We start from the raw sequence: 18,763 nt of genomic DNA, 5'->3' as shown, positions 1-18,763 counted from the left end.
TAATTACATGTCTAACATACAAGGAGAAGACTATTCCAAAAATATAACATTACAAAGTATATTCATATCATTGGTACGAATGCATTCTTCTGTGTTTGAAGATTTCTTACAAGCTGAAAGTCCTTAGGAGTTACAGTGATGATGTGTTTTGCATGCATTGCATAACGTTGAGCATCAGTCATTAGTCTACCAAAAAGGCCTCTGCAATACATCGCAGAGCATGAAGACATTCTTATATGAAGTGATCTAGTCTATTCTAATCCTATGCCAAATACCACCTCTTTCTTTTTGTGTGGTAGAGGTCTTGAACAACTCACGAATAAGTCTTGAGAAACTCGCCTTTGGAATGATGAGATTAAAAGAGCATTGATACTTCCTAATTTCTCTCAAGGTCATTATACATGGCTTCCACTTGCATTTCTTGTGGGGATGATGAGGCGGATGACCTCTCTTAGGGCGGCTAGAGAAAGCTGGGTTAGGTTGAGAAGGAGGTGGTCCATTCATAGACTGTAAAGCGGCATTGTCCAAGACTGCATTTTAGCTAGTAGATACTCAATGTAGCCGAAATCGTGTCCTGCATTGTGACAATCTAATTATTTTGTTGAATTGTGGTCTCATTCAACTACACCACTTGTCATGTGAGCTATTGTATATGAAGTTGATATGCAATGATCACATCATGACAATGTTTTGTGGTTGGCAAGTTATAAGCACTTTGAATGCCTGATCATTGAGCTACTTAGTGTAACTAAGAAACCCATTATTACCCTCACATACATACTTAAAAGAATTTGTGACTCTTGAGAAAGTTGGAGGTTTATTGGTTAGGGAAACATTTATGTAGATTCCCCCCCTCAACCCACAAGTCCATGTGCTTCAATCCCATCTGACTGTAATTGTAAAGAACCCAAGGGTTGTCACTGATATCATGGGCCCTTTTAAACGATGGGGCATATTTGACCTCTACCTCAATATGCGGCTTCTTCTTTCATGTGTTCATTTTACTTATTACTTATGCCCCAATTGCATGTATATGAATTGATTAGATAGAGATGCTAATGAGAATATGAGATTTAATATATAGAGAGTTAGAGTGGAAAGAATCCAAGTGACACATTTACGTGTTAATACAAATAGGGCTATTAAGTTTACAGTGATAAACTAGAGAAACACATGTAGAGACACTGAGATAGATACAAAAAGAGGTTAATGAAAATAGTCAATTTGGTGTCTATATGGAGATATATTGGAGGGGATGCACAAATATATTAATAGAAATGGGGAGCCTACTTGGTTTTCTCAAGAGATAGAGTAGAGATGCACAAAGAAGCACATAAAGGTATCAAGCTAAAGGAGGTAGCTTAGTGAGGAAGGATAGATAGACAGACATAGATAGATTGCATATGATGGTTATGGATGAGTGATTATGAGCAAGGTGGTGTAAGTAATTCTCTGTGTTAATGAAGGTTGCATAATCATAGAGAAGAGGTCATAGTAGAGCCGTGAGAGAGTAAAGAGTTGGGGGAAAATGGCTTAGAGAGTAGGGGTATCCAAGCATTCTTATATTTTGGAAATTTCAATTTTACCTCCAAAAACATGTTTAAAAATAGGAAAATTGATCAACAGGTTTGTTTTTTGACCAAAAGCTAGAATATAAAAAATCCTCGAAATATCTTAAAAGGAACTTCTAAAATTTCATTTTTCTCATTTTCAATCGAAATATCAATTACTTTGTATCTAGTAATCATTTTGCATTGAAAACTAAGCATCACAATTTTGTAACTAACTCCTTTTTTATTATAAAATTTGGTTGAAAAAGGGTTCTTGAATCTAGAGAAGGAAGGAATCTGAGCAAATCCTTTGTGCATAATATAAGAAAGGCAAAAGAAGATTGTAAAAGTGGAGAGAGAAGGGGATTATTTTACTATTATTGTCTCCTCTTTTCCTTGTTTTAAGAAGGAAAGAGGGGAGGGGATAAAAGGTGCATTTTTTAGTTCATTTCTTTCCTAATGATTATAATAAAGCTCACTATTAGATCTCAATAATGACATAGAAATTGTTAAACTAAGATTGAGTTGAATCAATATATGTTGTAGTAAATGTAATTGGACTATAATATTCTACCTTTCTTTATAATATGGAGTCTTTAGGAGTTGTTACTCATTTGGTGGGTTTAAAGTAAAGGTTTTTAACTCTAAGATAAGCCCAAGGATTCACTCATTCTTAATGGTAACAAAAGGGGTAAGACTCACCAAAAGATGAGGATTGCTAAGTAATATTGTTGTTATAAATTACTAGTCCAAATATCTCAAATATATCTCCCCAAAATAGCACAACCACATTGCTTCATATCAAAATAGGTATAAGAACTACTATTCTATTGGTTGTTGGTCTTATGAATCTATGATATGATAATCTCCATGATGTTTTTGCCTTTTCTTTGTATTTTTCTAGATCACAATGGCTTTAAGAAGAAGTGAAATTTCCTTGTTTAATTTCTTCTTAAATAGTTAGTCTTTTAGCAAACTCATTTATATACTTTAAATTTAGTTGAACTAAGATATGTAGGTTTGTTAACTAACATGATCAATGACATCAATAAAAAGTGTTTAGGAATTTTACATATGAAATCCCACAAATTACAATAGTATCCTAGATTTTTACTAAGATTTTATTTGTGAATGGATGTAGGTACATTTTCCAAAATTTTGATATCGAGCTGATATCGATGGTGGCAGTTTGAAGTCTCCTAGGTTCATCATGTTTGATTTTGAGGATTCTTACCTTTCATGATTATCGTGTATGGAAAATATTTCTAAGCCATCGAATTCCTTCAAAATATCACTATTTGATTGGCACATTGTGTTTTGATTTTCATGCCATATCTTCATTTCATATACACTTGTTCTCAAATTTATATGCTTTAAATCTTAGTTGATAGTGGATTCACATCATCCCATCCCCCCCCCACCCCCAACGGCCTCATAGGCACCAAGCCACTTTGTAATGTCTCTCATATGAGTGCAAAATAGTTGCTGTATGGCCCACTATCAAATAAAATACTTACCATGTCTTAAAAAACAATCAACATTTATTTTATTTGTGTATAGGTGAATATTTGAACTTGTAGGCTAATTAAAATTAAGCTTGGATTGATTACATGGAGTCTCCACATGATGATTCAAGATAAAGTGAACAATGTTATCATGTTTGGGCCAAGATACAAAAACTATATTTGATAAATTTATGTTCTTAAAGTTGAAAGGGAAAAAACAACTAATAATAAGATATTGGTTATCTATAATGCAGCAATCAATAGTTTGAATAAAAGTTTTCATTATCACCATACATTAATATAGGCTATCTAAACAATGAAAAAGAATGTGAAAAGAAAGAGGAACACCATCAATGATTGAATAGTTTGAGAATACAATCATAAATTTGGATTCAATGTTGAATTTATGTCGTTAACAAAAAGGAAAATCTTTAGGTGGTGGAACAAGGATCTCGTCAACCCCTTCACCATTCTCCACCATGAAAGCCATATCCAAACCCCAACTTGTATGTACATCTAAGTGGCAATGCATCAACCAAATTCCTGCCATAAAGAGATAGTTGGATTTTGGAACTTCAATATGGAAACTACCAATCCAATGAGAAAAAGCTACAAAATTCTTGTTTATATACATGTAAAGTTGTGTAGATAAAATGTTTGGATAGCCAATCTAGCATGTTGGCATAATCAATCTTGTTTTGTTTTAGATGGCTTTCTGTTTTTAACACTAGTCGTGTACACTTCAGTGCCCTCCAAGACCAAAGACATTCAAGTGTCCTATAAACTAACAATGTTCATGTGACTAAAATATCATTGTCCAAGGAAACAATTTTTAATGGCCTATTTATCCCAATACACCTCATAGGTTGAATAAACTCTTAAAGTTTTAGATCTATAATCTAAATGTGAATGCACCACGTTTTCATGTTGAATTTGCCTATATCATGTTTGCTTGATCAAGACTGAACATTTACTTTTTTAGACTTATGAATTTTACCACCAATCCCAAAGCCACCCTATGAGCATGTATGTTAAAAATAAATGATCAAACATGCCATATAAATAAAGAAAATGGCTTTTCCTCTAATCAATTCATTAACAAATGATCAAACATGCCATAATCTAATCTACCAATTAACCTTATTGGCCATATGATGTTCTTTGAGATAGAGGGAAAGGAGCAAGGTTGGGCGGAGGGGGGAGGGGGGGGGGGGAGATGAGTTCCCCTCTCTGCCTTGCATTAGTCTATTTGGGTACACACATGTGCATGTGTGTATGAGCACAAATGCATGCATGTGTGTAGGCATGCATGCACATGCCATACATGTACATGCCACACACACACACAAAATTTTCTAATGCTTTAAAGATCCCATATAAGTATGGAAGGTGAGCAATCTATATCACATATAGAAAACAAAGGCATAATGGACCTCATCTACATTCTTTGTGCTCAACCCTTTTGAGTGCTACTAGGCAGTACCTTTGTAGAGTGTGGATATGTAGTGCATTGTGTAAGGAGTATCATGGATTTCAAGAGTGAATGATCTAAGCTGTCATGTCATGTAAGAGTGCATCATTGGCACATGTTCTTAAGGACAAACTTATGAGGAAAACATATATTTGGGTTATGAGTCCTTTACATTGTTAGTGTGGATTTTAGTCAGAGTGCATTTTGTGAAATATAGTAGGTCTAGGTTAATATAGTAATAGTTTATGAGAAGAAAATAGGTGTAAGTGAATCGAAATAAGAACACATAATATAGTGTTCAAAAAATTCTCAATGTAGCACCTTTTGGCTTTTTATTTCAATATCTTTGGTTGAAGCTCTAAGGTGAGTCTAATGCTCGATGGCTAGCACTCAAAGGTTAAAACTTCAAAGGTACAAGTAAATGGAGGGATTTAAGCACCCAAAGTTAGATGTTGTAGAAATGAGTTCAAGGAATTGACCTATTGGCCTAAAGGAAGTCACGTTCATAACTTGGCACATTATTTGAACATTGATGATGTGAAAGGCAACTTTGATTGTGCACTACTTGTAGCTAAGTGAGCTTTGATTGCTAAGGTCAACCACAAGGTTAGATAAAGGGTTGTTGTGTAAAAAAGGTTTCCATCCTAAGCCCAATTGCTCAAAAAATATGGTAACCTATGTTTAAGCCTTTGTGAGTTACCTTGAAACATTGTGGAAGAACAAAATGCTAGAAATTATGATTTGTATAGAATGAAATGTGTTTTAGTTGTAGTGTTTCACATGAAAGAAAGCAAGTAAGTGCACAAAAACCAATACAATAGTACACAGCCTTGTGGGCTTGTATTAGAATAATGTAATGAATTACCCTAGACACAATAGCATTGTGGGGCTGAAACTTGGGCTCATAATTGTGAGCTTCTCGACTTAGATCTTGCTTTGTGCATCACTTGGTTGGAGACCTATGTTCACGTGGTATGTTTATGGAAATTTAGGCTATTGCACACTTGAACACTCAATTGGTCCTGCATGTTGGTGCAATCATCAAGGAGGATGGTTCTATTGCTTTGATATTCATTTGGATTGTGAGCTATCTTACTTGTCCATATAGGAGCAATAGTGGTCTCCCTCTTTTGGTTCAGGGAGGTGCTCCGTCGTTTGGGTGTTTTGGAGTTTGTGTTTGTGTGTGATATTAATATTAGTTTTTGGAGCGTTCTTTTGTTTTGTAATGACAAGGATTCGATAATTATCCACTTACATACTACATAGAAGCGGTACGTGTTAAGCACTATTGGCACGTTGAAGGAGATAGAGAGAGAGGAAAAGGAAGTACCTGGGTTGTTGGCACGTTGAAGGGGGGAGAGAGGAAAAGGAAGTACCTGGGTTGTCGGCGGTGAAGCGGAGGGCGGCCCAGCCGCCAGCAGGGACGGCGAAGGTGTTGCGCTCGGGGGGGTCGAGGAGGTTGAAGGAGGAGGCCGGGTGGAGAGCCGTGTCGAAGTTGCCGAGGCCCTGGCCCACCACGTGGAAGTTGAAGCCGTGCAGGTGGATGGGGTGGCTCTCCGTCCCCACCAGGCTGGTGTCCTGCAGGATCAGCTGCACGCGGCTCCCGAAGGCCAGCCGGGCGAGCCGCGTGCCCAGCTGCGTTGCCAGGTTGGCGGGCGGGTTCCCCGTGAAATTGAAAACAATGGGCGGGTTGTCCGGGAAGTCCGCTGTGAAGACGCCCCGCTGCAGGTGGCCGTAGTACGCCTCAAGAAGGGAAGTGTTCGCCGGCAGGACAAACGAGATGTTGTTCACCGACGCCGCCAGCTTCCCCGATCCGGCCTGCCGCCCCAGCCCGATGGTGTAAAACAGCTGCCGGTCAACTCCGGCCGGCACGGCTGCGGGGTACTCCGCCGACGCCAGGCTCCGCAGCCCGGCGTTAAACTTAGAAGCCACCGCCGTGTCGTTGAACGCGGGCATCGCAGCAGGCACGATGCGTAGTGTAGTATTTACCGCGCCACTAGAGGTGACGGCGCCGCCGCTAGACATGGTGACGCCTGCCGGGACGTACTCCAAGATGGCGCTAGCGGTCGTGTTGTCGAAGCTCACGTTGGCCGCCGTTATGTGTGGCGAGGCGGCCATCGTGAACCGCATGATGGGCCCGGCAGCTGGACCTTGCTGGCCGTCCGATGTGGGGCCGCCGCCTGTGGTCGATAGCAAGGCGCTAACCGTCTGTCCCGGGGCTATCACCAATGTTGATGTGTCCAAGGGCTTGGTGTACACTGCGTCCACCTCCACCACCGTCATCTTGTGAGCTGCAATGGTGAAGAAGAGCTCGTTGTTGACCGCTGCATTGATCACCCTCAACAGGTATGTCTTGTTCGGCATCACCTGCACGACTGATACATCTGTAACCATAGAACCAATTAGCATACGCTGGGAGCCACACTTCTGTTTATCAACTTCGTAACTGTTTCATGGATGCGATCACTAAGATCTTGTCAAATTCAGTGCAAAAACTTTCATGATTTTATATATTGCGCTTTAGATTGTATAAAAATAATAGTATTTACATCAAATCACTCATAGGTGGTGACGAGTCATAGCCCAACTAGCTATGCGACTTCATAGCTTTCAAAAAGACCCTAAAGAGTCTCTTTTCCTCCATAACCCCTTGAAGATAGAGAGAAGCTCTTGCTTACATTTAACTACATCTAGAGACCAGTACCTACCCACCATCCCAAAAAGTTTGTTGTTCCTATGTCTTCGTATGAACCGGATTTCAAGAGAACATATGACATCCCAAAGAGCAAGAGATGCTTCATTGAGTTTGCCTTGAGCACCACACAAGATCAACTATGAGATGGCTCCATGAAAACTTGATTTCTCAACCCATTGCTTTAACTCCTTCCAAAAGGGTCTAACTTCCAAACATGACCACATGAGATGAAACACAGTCTCTTCTTCTGTGCTGCACAAAGGGCACAATGGAGAGATAGCCCTAGATTTAGCCAATTGCTCTTTATTGGGGAATCTCTCCTCGTCGTACCCTCCCACATACCTCCTAGAAGTTTAGTGACCTCGTGTGCTTGACCATCAAGGTCCAAGGTTTCTCATCTTGATTTCTCCTACCCAAAGCTAAAAGAAGCCTTTTTGCTTTCTCTTTGTTGAGAGTAGGGATACCCAGCTCTCCCTCTTCCTTATCAACAATCACCACTTCCCATTCTATGGTGTGCTGAAAAACTTTCATCATTTTCAAGGCCCTTCTATCCAAAATATTTGCAAAAAGTGATCTTTAGTTGACATCAGGAAACTTTGGAAGTCATCCATAGGGCCTCGTAAGAAATTCGCAAGCCTTTCGCTTTCTCTCTCAGAAAAAGATTCAAGTCGAGAGATACTCTCATTGAATAAGTATTTGACAAAATTTGCCCCATAGTGCAAAGAGTGATTTTGACAAGGTATTTGCATGACCTTAGACTTTACCATTGCAAAAGGCATCGATGCCATCATGGGAAGAACTTTAAAAAGTCCTATGGTAATTTTCATCTAGATATAGTTTGGTGTGGATTTTGGCATTTTTGACACCACGCTTGCATCGGGAGAAACCCAACCCCTATATTATTATCCAATCATTGAGTTCCAATACTCAAAATGATCAAGTAGAGTAAAAAGGAGGCTAAAAATTCAATGTGATAAGATGGATCCCTTATCACATTCAATTGATTCAGCCATAGCTTTCACTCCAAGTGTGGGATCTAAGTGATTGAATGATCATTTTTGGGTTTTTGGGTGGCTCCAAACATCGAACTGGACATCAAATTGTACATTGATGAAAATTATATATTTCAGAAATGTTCCAATGTTTGAATAACAAAGGCTATGTTTTGATGTTACAAGGACCTTCTTCTCAATGGTTGCAAGTTATTTTCTCTCTCTTCTAAAAGGCTCTCCAAATGACTCTTGATGGGACTAATTCAAACATGTAATGACAGACTTACCTTATTTTCTAACTATTTCAAAGTTCACTTCATGACACGAGGTGTTGGAAAACTTGAAAATGTTTGATATTTATATCATTTGTTATTATTAAATTATATTAGTAATTATGGCTTAAGGAAAAGCACATTCTACAAAGTTCATATGCTTATAATTGAAACAATACATGATCAAACAATAAACACCTTGGGAAGAGCATGGGTAGAACAATCCTGGTTGTCCATTTATGGTATATGCATCAGAGATAGTAGGTGTGCCTCCTGATTGGAGGGCTTGTTTGATCACATTCTCCACATCAGCATTCCACCATTCTCCTGTGTTGGTATCAAGACAATATTCAAATGAAGTGCACTTTATTCAATCAATGTCATTGCTTTACAAATTGGAATAAAAGAACCATCCCTTTGACTTTCACATTAACTCTAATTATATAAAAAGGGTTGTTGTGGATGACTTTGAAAGCTAGAAGGCCATTCGAGTATACATGTACACTACTATAAAACAATGACTATTTTTTGCCTATTGTGTATGTGTGTGAGGATGAGGGCAAAGGGGAATCTATACACTATCGTGAGTTGTATATAGTGTATGCCATTCAATAAAAATGTTAAATTTCAATGATTGTAACCAAACCCTTGATAAACTATGCATTCAATTTAAGTCATGCATCTAACTAACTTGCCATGCCTTAGTTTGGCCATTCAGCTTGTAGTATATTAATAAAAAATTGATGAGGATTTGACATATTATTTGAGAGAATTTATCTCATTCTAAGCATAATTCTAAAACATACTTATAGCTAGTAGAAAATGTCATGATCAAGAAACCCACCAAGAAGAATTGTGACCTCATCATTAGGCTCAGGGAAAGGGTATGGCACATTGAGCTTAGGTAGGATTATGAATGCTCCATACACAGTGACTCGCAACCAAGATAAGTGAGCATGCCATAGAAGTGTTCCACGTTGGTCCACTATAGTGAAGTTGTAAGTGAATTTACCACTTGGTGGAATTGGACACTGTGTTACATAAGCAGGCCCATCAGACCAACATGTGCGTAGTTGGCGAACACCATGCCTGTATGACATGACACATGAATGAAAATTTTATCTTAAATAGTTAAAATTAGATATCTTCAAAACTTGTGAATCTCACCTTTTCTCCATATTCATGGCCCCAAGAAAAAATATCACAAAAGGCTAAACTTAGACATTTTCAAATTTGAAACTCACATTTACTCCATATACATGGCCCAAAGAAACTCTGTTGATATACGAGAAGATTTATATAAAAATATGAACCTTCTTGATCTAATATTAGTCATCTAGACTATCATCGATTTTCAAAATTCTAGGTTTTGCTTCTAAGAAAAGCCTTCCACCATTGAGGCACAAACTTACTTTCCTTAGTATTTAACCAATGAAGTATGAATGGTTTTGCTAACTCTTTTCTTCTCTAACAACCTAGAGGCTAGTGTCCTATGATTTTAATGGGGAGAGTAAGTTTTCAACAAATGTTTAGCTTTAAGATTTCTTTTGATTGAATTTTTAGAGATTTTTAAACAGTCATACCATAAGAGAAGGATTCAAGAAAGAGTTGAAAAAGGTAAAAGGACATTCATAGTTGAACTTCTAGCTATAAGAGCAACTGTTTATAATAGACCAGCTTGCTCTACTTGAATCATTTAGGTCTTGGCTTTTATAGTAGTTAATGGCTTGCTTATGGTTTTACTAGTTAGAATTAAAGTTTATCATCAATGAATCTTTTTCCAACCTTTGTAATCTCCTTGGTCTAAACTTGAAATTAAAAACCATTTTCTCCTAGTTCTCGGGTCTAAAATGAAGCCAAAAGACCTTCACATTATGTGAGCTAATTAAACTGGAAATTCCCATACCCTTCAAAAGGAGGTCTACCCTTCATTAGAAGAATAGGAGTGGCCTTGCACATAACATGAACATATGCTTTCTAGAACATAAGAAGTTTGAGTTGCTTTCCATTCTTTGAAAATTTTGTTACGGCCTTATCATTATGAGCTCTTGCAAGGGAACTATGGCCATATACCTACCTCATGGCACGGGGGAACGAGGGTTTACCATGGAGTTTGAAAAATGCAGATCAATGGAGTTTGAAAAATGTGGATTCATATGTGGGATATAAGTGCTTTTTAGAAGAGAAGTAAACCTTGTCAATCTTACAAATATATATGTCAAGGCTTCACAAGAGCCCTTTAAATGGGATTTGAGGTGCCCTTTGACCTTCACAATCTGGTGTAGGCATCCAAAACTTCTCTTTGATAAATTGGAAGTTTCATTTTGAAAGACACATTGAGAAGTTTTAGACAAACTTCCACTAAAATTCCCACATTGTGAATTACGACTACATGATGATCTTTTGCTTGGGAGGCAGCCGAGAGCCCCATTCTCCCAACCGCATGCCTAGCTTTCATTTTGAAAGACATGACTAGTTTTAGACAAACTTCCACTAAAATTCCCACATTATGAATTACGACGACATGATGAGCTTTTGCTTGGAAGGCACTAGGTAGGTTAAGGCCGGGAGCTCCATGCTCCCAACCGCGCCTAGCTAGGCATGAGGTGCCTCCCGAGGAGAAGCTCACAATGTTGAACACTATAGGGGAAAACTTCTTGCGAGAAAGAAAGACCGGGATCACGGTTGCATCGATAAGGCAGAAATAGATCAGAGGGGATCAGGGATGTTGCTCTACCAGTGAATGGTGATGTTCTTGTCGGGGAGGCGGTTAAAAACGTCCACTATCACACGCTCCCCTTCGCGGACGCAGATGGTGGGCCCCGGAAACCGCCCATTCACCGCCACGATCGCCTTGCTGTGGCAGAGCCGGCTCACGTTCATGTATGCGATCTGCGATCATGATCAATGGCAGTCTTCGTTAGCGCTGATCAGAACTCACTCGTGTTATAAATAAGAATATTGAGGAATGGGATTTAGAGCTCTCTAATGAACAGTGCATCTCAGAGCTACTGCAGCAATATTCATGATTAGTAGCGGTGATAAAAACTGGTGTTAAGACGATTAAGTAATGTGATTTGATCAGCTTTCTCACTGAGAGGCACCTCAGAGAGAGAGAGAGTATAACTGTACCTCGAACTTGTACCTCCGAGCCGTCACCGGGTCTGTCAGTACGTCCGCGGCCATGGAGCTGCAGAGCATGACAGGAAACAATACTACAGCTAACACCCGCCAGCTCGCCAGCTGGAGGCCGCCCATCCTTTTGGATTTCTTTCAGCAAGCCTTTCTTGGGTTGGCCTTGGGGACTTTGAGGAATATAACGATCCGCTAATCCACCCCGATCTCAGAAGAAGGGACTTGTAATTGGTCGAAAGGGTTCTCTCCTGATATATATAATTACCACTCTCTCATGGCTGCCTATCGTCTAGCGTTATTTCATCACACGCCTTGATAATTACATCCTATACTTTCACGAATAGGCGCTCATCACTCCTTCGGCTTGAAGGGATGTTTGTTCTCCATCTCGATTGACGTACTAGAGTCCTTGTAACCTTTTGGAATGGTGACTCTGGCATTATCCTATGTTCCTAGGCTCTTCCCATCGCACACGTTGCAAACTTTATCGTTCTTCATATCATGATGTCTCCACCACTAAAAAACCATCACAAGAAGTACTAAACGCCCATCACAAAAGGTATTACACTTTTTTACAATGACCGTACTCATGTTATAAGGAGCATCCTCTCATAATGTTATTGGCATTCTCATACATTAACAAGATGTTCGTCTTGCTAATATAACCAAGTTAACAGCTTCTATATTGCGCAATGCAACATCTGACTGGTTGTGGATCCTATTTTACCTAATATAGGAAGAAATAGTTTAACAACAAAGAAGAAGCAAAATCCTAGGAAAGGACTTTGCTAGAAATGCTAAGGTGCTCGATGTGGCAAGCTCATTGGTTAAACTAAAAGCATAGCAACAAAAGAACCCAAAAAAAAAACCAACACAAATGTTATCGATTGAACATGAGTTTTGTGCCAACTAATCATGCGTACAATACTAGGTTGAACTCCTATAAGCAGTTGTACGAAAATTCATGCTATTGTAATATTAGCAAAGTAGATGTTATTATGGGCTCATCTAGAGGTCAAAACATAATCATTTGGTCCCTTTAGTGGATGTCATAACCTTGTGCTAAAAGATGATCATATAATAATAGTTCATGTAAGAGTTTTATATGTTCTATAATGGGAAACCAAATGAACAAGCTGGCTTATTCTTCTATGTAGACAAGATAGATACTTGCAAAGATCATCTCATCATTGCAATGGATCGAAGTGCCTATTGCTCTTGTTTTAACCTAATAGACTAGTACTAATGTGGGTCCTATGGTAGCTCAATTCTATTTACATTTTTAATTACCTTTACGAATCATCTACCCCCACTTGAAGTTTACCCTTTATGGCTACGTTTTGCAACATCATTCAAACGTGTATAATCTAAATGAAAATTAGTTTGTATAACTATTTTTGCATAGTACCAAATATTTGTATGCAATTCAAACTTGTGTAACAAAATCTATCTTTGCAAATCAATTGCAAGCACATTGCAATTGAAGTGTTGTAAATCACAAAAGATTATGCTAAGACTATATGATAGGATCGTGTTTTGGATCATCTCACTACAATGTATTGTCATGAATTTATAGCGTTGTGTTTCTTGCATATATAACTTTTGGTCATATGAATGCCTGCTTACATATGAAATATGAAAACACACTTCTAATAAAGATATGAACTTTTGGTAACCTTAGAAATGATACTTGTAAACTTTAGAAATGTCACTCTTTTATACTATTGCATTACCTAACTAGTGTTAAGAAATATAGAAGACTGCATTTGCTACAAACGAGTGCATTTTAGTTAATATTATGTAAATGCTATCCAAGTAGAATCCTAGGTAACCTAATCTTCAAGGAAAATATTGATAGGTGTTGTTGAATAAAGATAATAATACTAATCTAAGAGGCTTATATATATTAAGAGTTGATATCTTTCTAAATTTGAAAGATTTAAGGTGGACTATTGGAGATGGTGGTGTCCATATATTATCCATTCCTTTTTCCCTTTGGACTCTCTACTTATAGGCTTGTCCCCCACCTATTACTTCCATTTTTACTTTTTACTCCTCAAAAGGACCCATGTTAGGTGAGATCCCTCTGGCCATCCAATATGTGATCTCTTCTTCTTTTTGCTTCTTTATTTTTGGTGAGGGGAACCAAGGGGACCTCCCTTGTCCAAAAGGGTCATTTTCCCCTAAAAAGATGTCATGCATAGTCAAATTAATATTTTCCAAGTGTCACTTTTCTAGAATCTTTTTGAGATCTCCCAACTCATTTTCAAAAACCTTTCCACCAAATCTCACATTCTATACTCAATACTAGGGATCATTATATTCTTGGTTTTGAGTCTTATTTGCTTAGCTTTTTTTAAACAATCTGTTAGCTTCTGTGATGTAAAAATGGTACCTTCAATATTGCATCTTAAAGGATGCAAAAATTTCATTATGGGAAGGAGTAGCCTTTAGGATGATTCATGGTTCTAGATGTAAAGGAGAGAAAACAACACCATTCCTAATGACTATTTAGAGAATTCATTGGAGATGTACATGTATTTGAAGTTGGGCCCAATAGCACATGCACCATGAATTTTCAAACATCAGCCAATTATCACATGTATTAGTTGAAAAATTATTTTCCCCATCATCATAATTGATAGAAGATCAACCTTTAAAAATCCTAAGAAGAACATATGGAGACTCTACATGTCACTACCAAGTTGAGACTATGATGGTCAAGGCTAAAACAACACTAGTAGTACACATGATTGAGGAAATACTAACTCAATGCTCCCCAACATTCCCCAAAAAAAATGGTAGATTGTGGAGTTTCTTCTATTTTTTGGAAAAACTATCCGGTTATCTATCAACATATTCCTCATTGGTATATAGAATTTATACATGTGTTGATAAGGAGACATATATCAACACGTGGGGCATTTGAATGAAGGGCAAAGGGAAATACAATGCAAATGAATCATTGTGGTGTTCCTCTCTCCATCTCTTTACATTTTGACCTTCTGTTTACTTCTCTTTGCTTTGCCTTACTCAAGTATGGTGGAAGCCTTACCATGCAAGCATGTATGGCGCATCATGTTGCATATGTGTGGGGAGGTGTGTATGTGCATGCATGTATGGGTGTGTGTGCATGTGCATGTGTGTATGATAAGCTTAGTTAATGCTCAATTACATGTACAATTGAAAATCTCAGATACGGGAGAGCGAAATGGAAGGGATGGGGATATAAATTAATGAAGTTTAAGAATATGATTAGAAAGAAAAATAGATAATTCGAATAAAATTAGCACTACAAAGAGCAAAGTCCACAAACTACAAGTAGATATTGAAATACCCCCAGGGCCATTAAACACGAGATAGCAAGTGAACCATGCTTTAAGAAAAGAATAATAATAATTGTTTTATAATAGGTTTGAAAAGCTTTTTCCTCATCATTTCTATCTTCTCTTCATTGTCAATTTATGAGCGTTGCTGGGATGAATGGGGAGGAGATTTCCGTGAGCTCACCTGATTAGCCATCTTCCTTCGGAAAGCGTTGCTTTTGCTAATCAGCGTGCCTATCCCTACCTCAACATGAACGAGCACCGATTCCTCTCGCCTACCACGATAGTGGGCCACAACCGAACCACCACAAGAAACTCTAAACCACTTACTATATAGGAAAAAAAGAGAATTTTCTAGTTAGATTTCCACATAACTAGAAAGAGTCTAATATAGGAAAAATCAAACTTTACTAGATTGCCAATCTAGAAAGATAGTTTCCAATATAGAAAGATTTTTCTAGTTAATTTACTATATAGAAAGCTTTTTTTGGTTAGCTTACTATATAGGAAGTTGATTATCATAACTATCTATATAGTAACTTTCTAAAAAATTTACTATATAGTAACTTCATAAATAGAAATAATCTATATAGTAACTTCATCGAAAAAGTTACCATATAAGAAATTATAACATATAACATCTATGTAGTAACTTTATCATACAACTTAGCATATAGGAGACATATAATGATATAACACAATCTCATAGAATGACATTTTTATATCTTTGATATAAATAATAATAAAAGAATACTTTATTTTAAAAGTGATTTTAATAAAGTAAAAGCGAATAATAGATTTTTTTTTGCCAATGTCCACAATACAAAAGCGGCATACTATAATGTGAAATCCAAATTGTCCCTATTCTACTACATTAACATCATCTAGGCTTAAACTTCCAATGATTGTATCTTTGATTATAACTCGTTTTTGAACCACCAGCCATTGTACTATAGCCTTTCTCATGGCATCCACATTATGCTCTGTACGATCTGTAGTGAAAGTGGAATCTCTCTTAATAATGTTAAAAGTGGATTTTAATGATGTATATAGCTCATCCACTGTAGCAATATCCAAGTATTTTAACAAGATCGTTTCTTCATCCACCTCACTCAACATACTCTGCAATTCCAAAAAAACGATTTTAGTAAAAACAATTTATATTTACATATTTAGCAATAACACATATACTAAATAAACACAACACATATAACCTGAGAGGATTGGCATTTATCAAGTGTCTTAGCATGGCTCCTAGCTAGCCGCACATTGGAGTTTTCAATCCCCTATTAAGCATCATAAAAGGGTTAAATTACCAAAATAAAGACATCCATGTTTATCTTAAGATATACTCAAAATACCTTGGATTTATTATGATTCTCGAAGCTTTTTTCTTCATTTCCTTCATGTTATCTTTCATCTTTTCACTCCACTATAAGATAAAAAGAAATTGATTAAACAAATATAATATTTAATATAAACTATAGAGATAAAAAAAAGAGAAATATCTTAATACCTTTGGGATTCGCTTGCTTTTTCGATTTAGAACTATAACATTATTTGCCAACATAGTGTTCTCCTCAATCTATAATTTTTGAAAAATAATATTATTAAATTATAATATGATATATATTAATATTTAATTTTTACAAAGCATTGAAAATAACTAACCTGTGTAGCATGTACAAGAAGGTCGGTAAAGGATTTATAATTCTTGAGCATGTCATCCTTAAAAGAAAATGAAACATGTTAGTAAAATTATCCAAAGTTTTTATTAAAAAAAATTACAAATATCATGCTCACCGTATCAAAATTCTCGTCATTTTTAGTGTGATTTGAATCATCTTGTGTATGTGAAGGTAGTTCTGGACGATAAACATCCTCTATCTCCATCTTGTTTGAAAGAAAACTCAGTATTCAAATAAAAAACATAAATATTCCAAAAAGTAATGATCAATGACGTGCATATCATAGTTTTATTGACAAACCTCTATTGTGCCACGTGCATTATGATCCAAACCCTCATTTTCTTCATTGTTAAAAGCTTGGGATTGCTGCAATGTTTTTTTTTTTAATATAACAAAAAAGTGCAATTTATGTCAGTACATTTATGTAAACCAAATCATAATTTAAAAAAAACATCACTCTAAAATGAAAATAATTTTTTTGAAATAAACCTGTTGAACTTCTTGATCATCTTTAGCATCCTCTCCAACTATAGAAGTAGTCGATTTCTGTAAAAGACATTGAATTGTAAGGAGTATAAAAAGTAAAGTAAGTTCTAATACATGTAAAAGAGTGTACCATAGAGGAGCTCTCTGATAAGTGTCTCATTTTTTGTTTCTTGAATTTTCTATTTGTTTGCATATTTCGAAGGAAATATAGGTAGATGTCTTCTTTTCTCCAAATATAAGTTGCCCCTGGAAACTCAAGTGGCTTAATCTCATGATGTCTAGACTCAATGTAATCTTTTATCTCTTGTTGCAAGTCAAGCTTATGTCACAGATCTTTATACTTTTCTTCCACATATTTCACCCAACGTCTTACAGTAGCTTGATTTGCACAATAAATTTGGTTTTTTGTACTACGACAATATGCTATGAGATATTTTCTTCCATATTTCTTATTAGGATTGCGATTGTTTGATGGCGGAGGCAAAAATATCTGCTCATATGTTGGTGTATCTATAGCCATGACTTCATTAGACGCCATCGTAAAATATAACCTGAAAAAAAAACATACAAGTCAAATAAACATAATATTTAAGATAGTAATCATTTATAAAATGGTAAATATTAGTTTTAGAGATATATGAAACTTGGATTGATCTAATAAAATAAACGTTATAAAAAATACTTACATTTATAAGCATGTATATAGTCTATATACACATGTCTTTTTTGCATAAATTTAGGATATCCATGACACTAGAAAATCACATAATTCTCCAGAGGGTAATATTGCTCTCCTTTTCCTTATCAACCATCCATGTATTATTGTGATACAACAATTCTAGTCCCTCGTGCAGTTATCCTCCATAGAAACTTTCCATAAGTTATTTTGATTGTGATCTTTCTCCAACCATGCTAATTTGCATTCTTTTTTTTCTCTATCCACTTCACGTACCACCGCATGTTTGGTTAAATTGTTATTCATATCCATATATGCCAACACAATATCATTCTTCTCTAGCCATGGAGGAATACATCCAACTTCACCTACTTGAAGCAGTCTTGTCCCGGGTGAGAGATCTTTTATTTCATAAGCAATAAGCTTATTAGTGAAAGGGAGAAGCATACACGTGCAATAGTGAGCTTACAGGCCTTACACAATCCCAGTCAAATGGAAGACGTTCTCTTTGTAACACACTCATTCCTGTAGTTAGTTCGATAAGTAAGCACTCTTTATTATCTTTTACTGTGATACATTGTTTATAATACTCTGCCCCAAAGAAAAGCATGATCTCTCTATTCCATTGAACTGAAAAAAATGATGTAATACGAGCCTTCCAATGACCCATGCTTTCAACAGTAGTGTTAGGCTCATCAACTTTAACTACTACATCATCCCCAAGATTATAAACATCCCCATTGAACACTAACTTTTTATACATTGTCACATGTTGGGATTGTAGAGAATTCTCTTTAAGAGACCAATAGTGCTCTACATACTTTTGTTCCTCCTGAATAAGTGGTCTAATTATTCCTCTCTTTTGTCGTATTGCTATAACTTTTTGTTTTATCATTCTCCAACATGCAATATCTTGATTTATTATTTCAAGCTCCCTCCATAGCTCCTTCGCCCTCTTGACTGACGA

At 36.7% G+C, this 18,763-nt stretch overlaps 1 protein-coding gene across 1 annotated transcript; it reads right to left on the bottom strand.

The window, feature by feature from the left end:
• Positions 1–3,384: 3,384 nt before the first annotated feature.
• Positions 3,385–12,008, bottom strand: LOC148039033 (laccase-2-like). Its single transcript, XM_087674906.1, has 6 exons — positions 11,618–12,008; positions 11,223–11,377; positions 9,330–9,574; positions 8,684–8,812; positions 5,903–6,910; positions 3,385–3,598 (listed from the first exon to the last, which is right to left on the bottom strand). The coding sequence occupies exons 1-6, from the start codon at positions 11,741–11,743 to the stop codon at positions 3,468–3,470; spliced, it is 1,794 nt and encodes a 597-aa protein (XP_087531032.1). The 5' UTR covers positions 11,744–12,008; the 3' UTR covers positions 3,385–3,467.
• Between the last annotated feature and the right edge of the window lie 6,755 nt (positions 12,009–18,763).

This window comes from Lygodium microphyllum, chromosome 3, assembly GCF_053477565.2.
Source record: "Lygodium microphyllum isolate KBCC chromosome 3, Lygodium_microphyllum_v1.1.10, whole genome shotgun sequence".
Taxonomy (NCBI): Eukaryota; Viridiplantae; Streptophyta; class Polypodiopsida; order Schizaeales; family Lygodiaceae; genus Lygodium; species Lygodium microphyllum.
The sequence above is the reverse complement of the archived record's forward strand: the minus strand, read 5'-3'. Positions and strand labels throughout refer to the sequence as shown.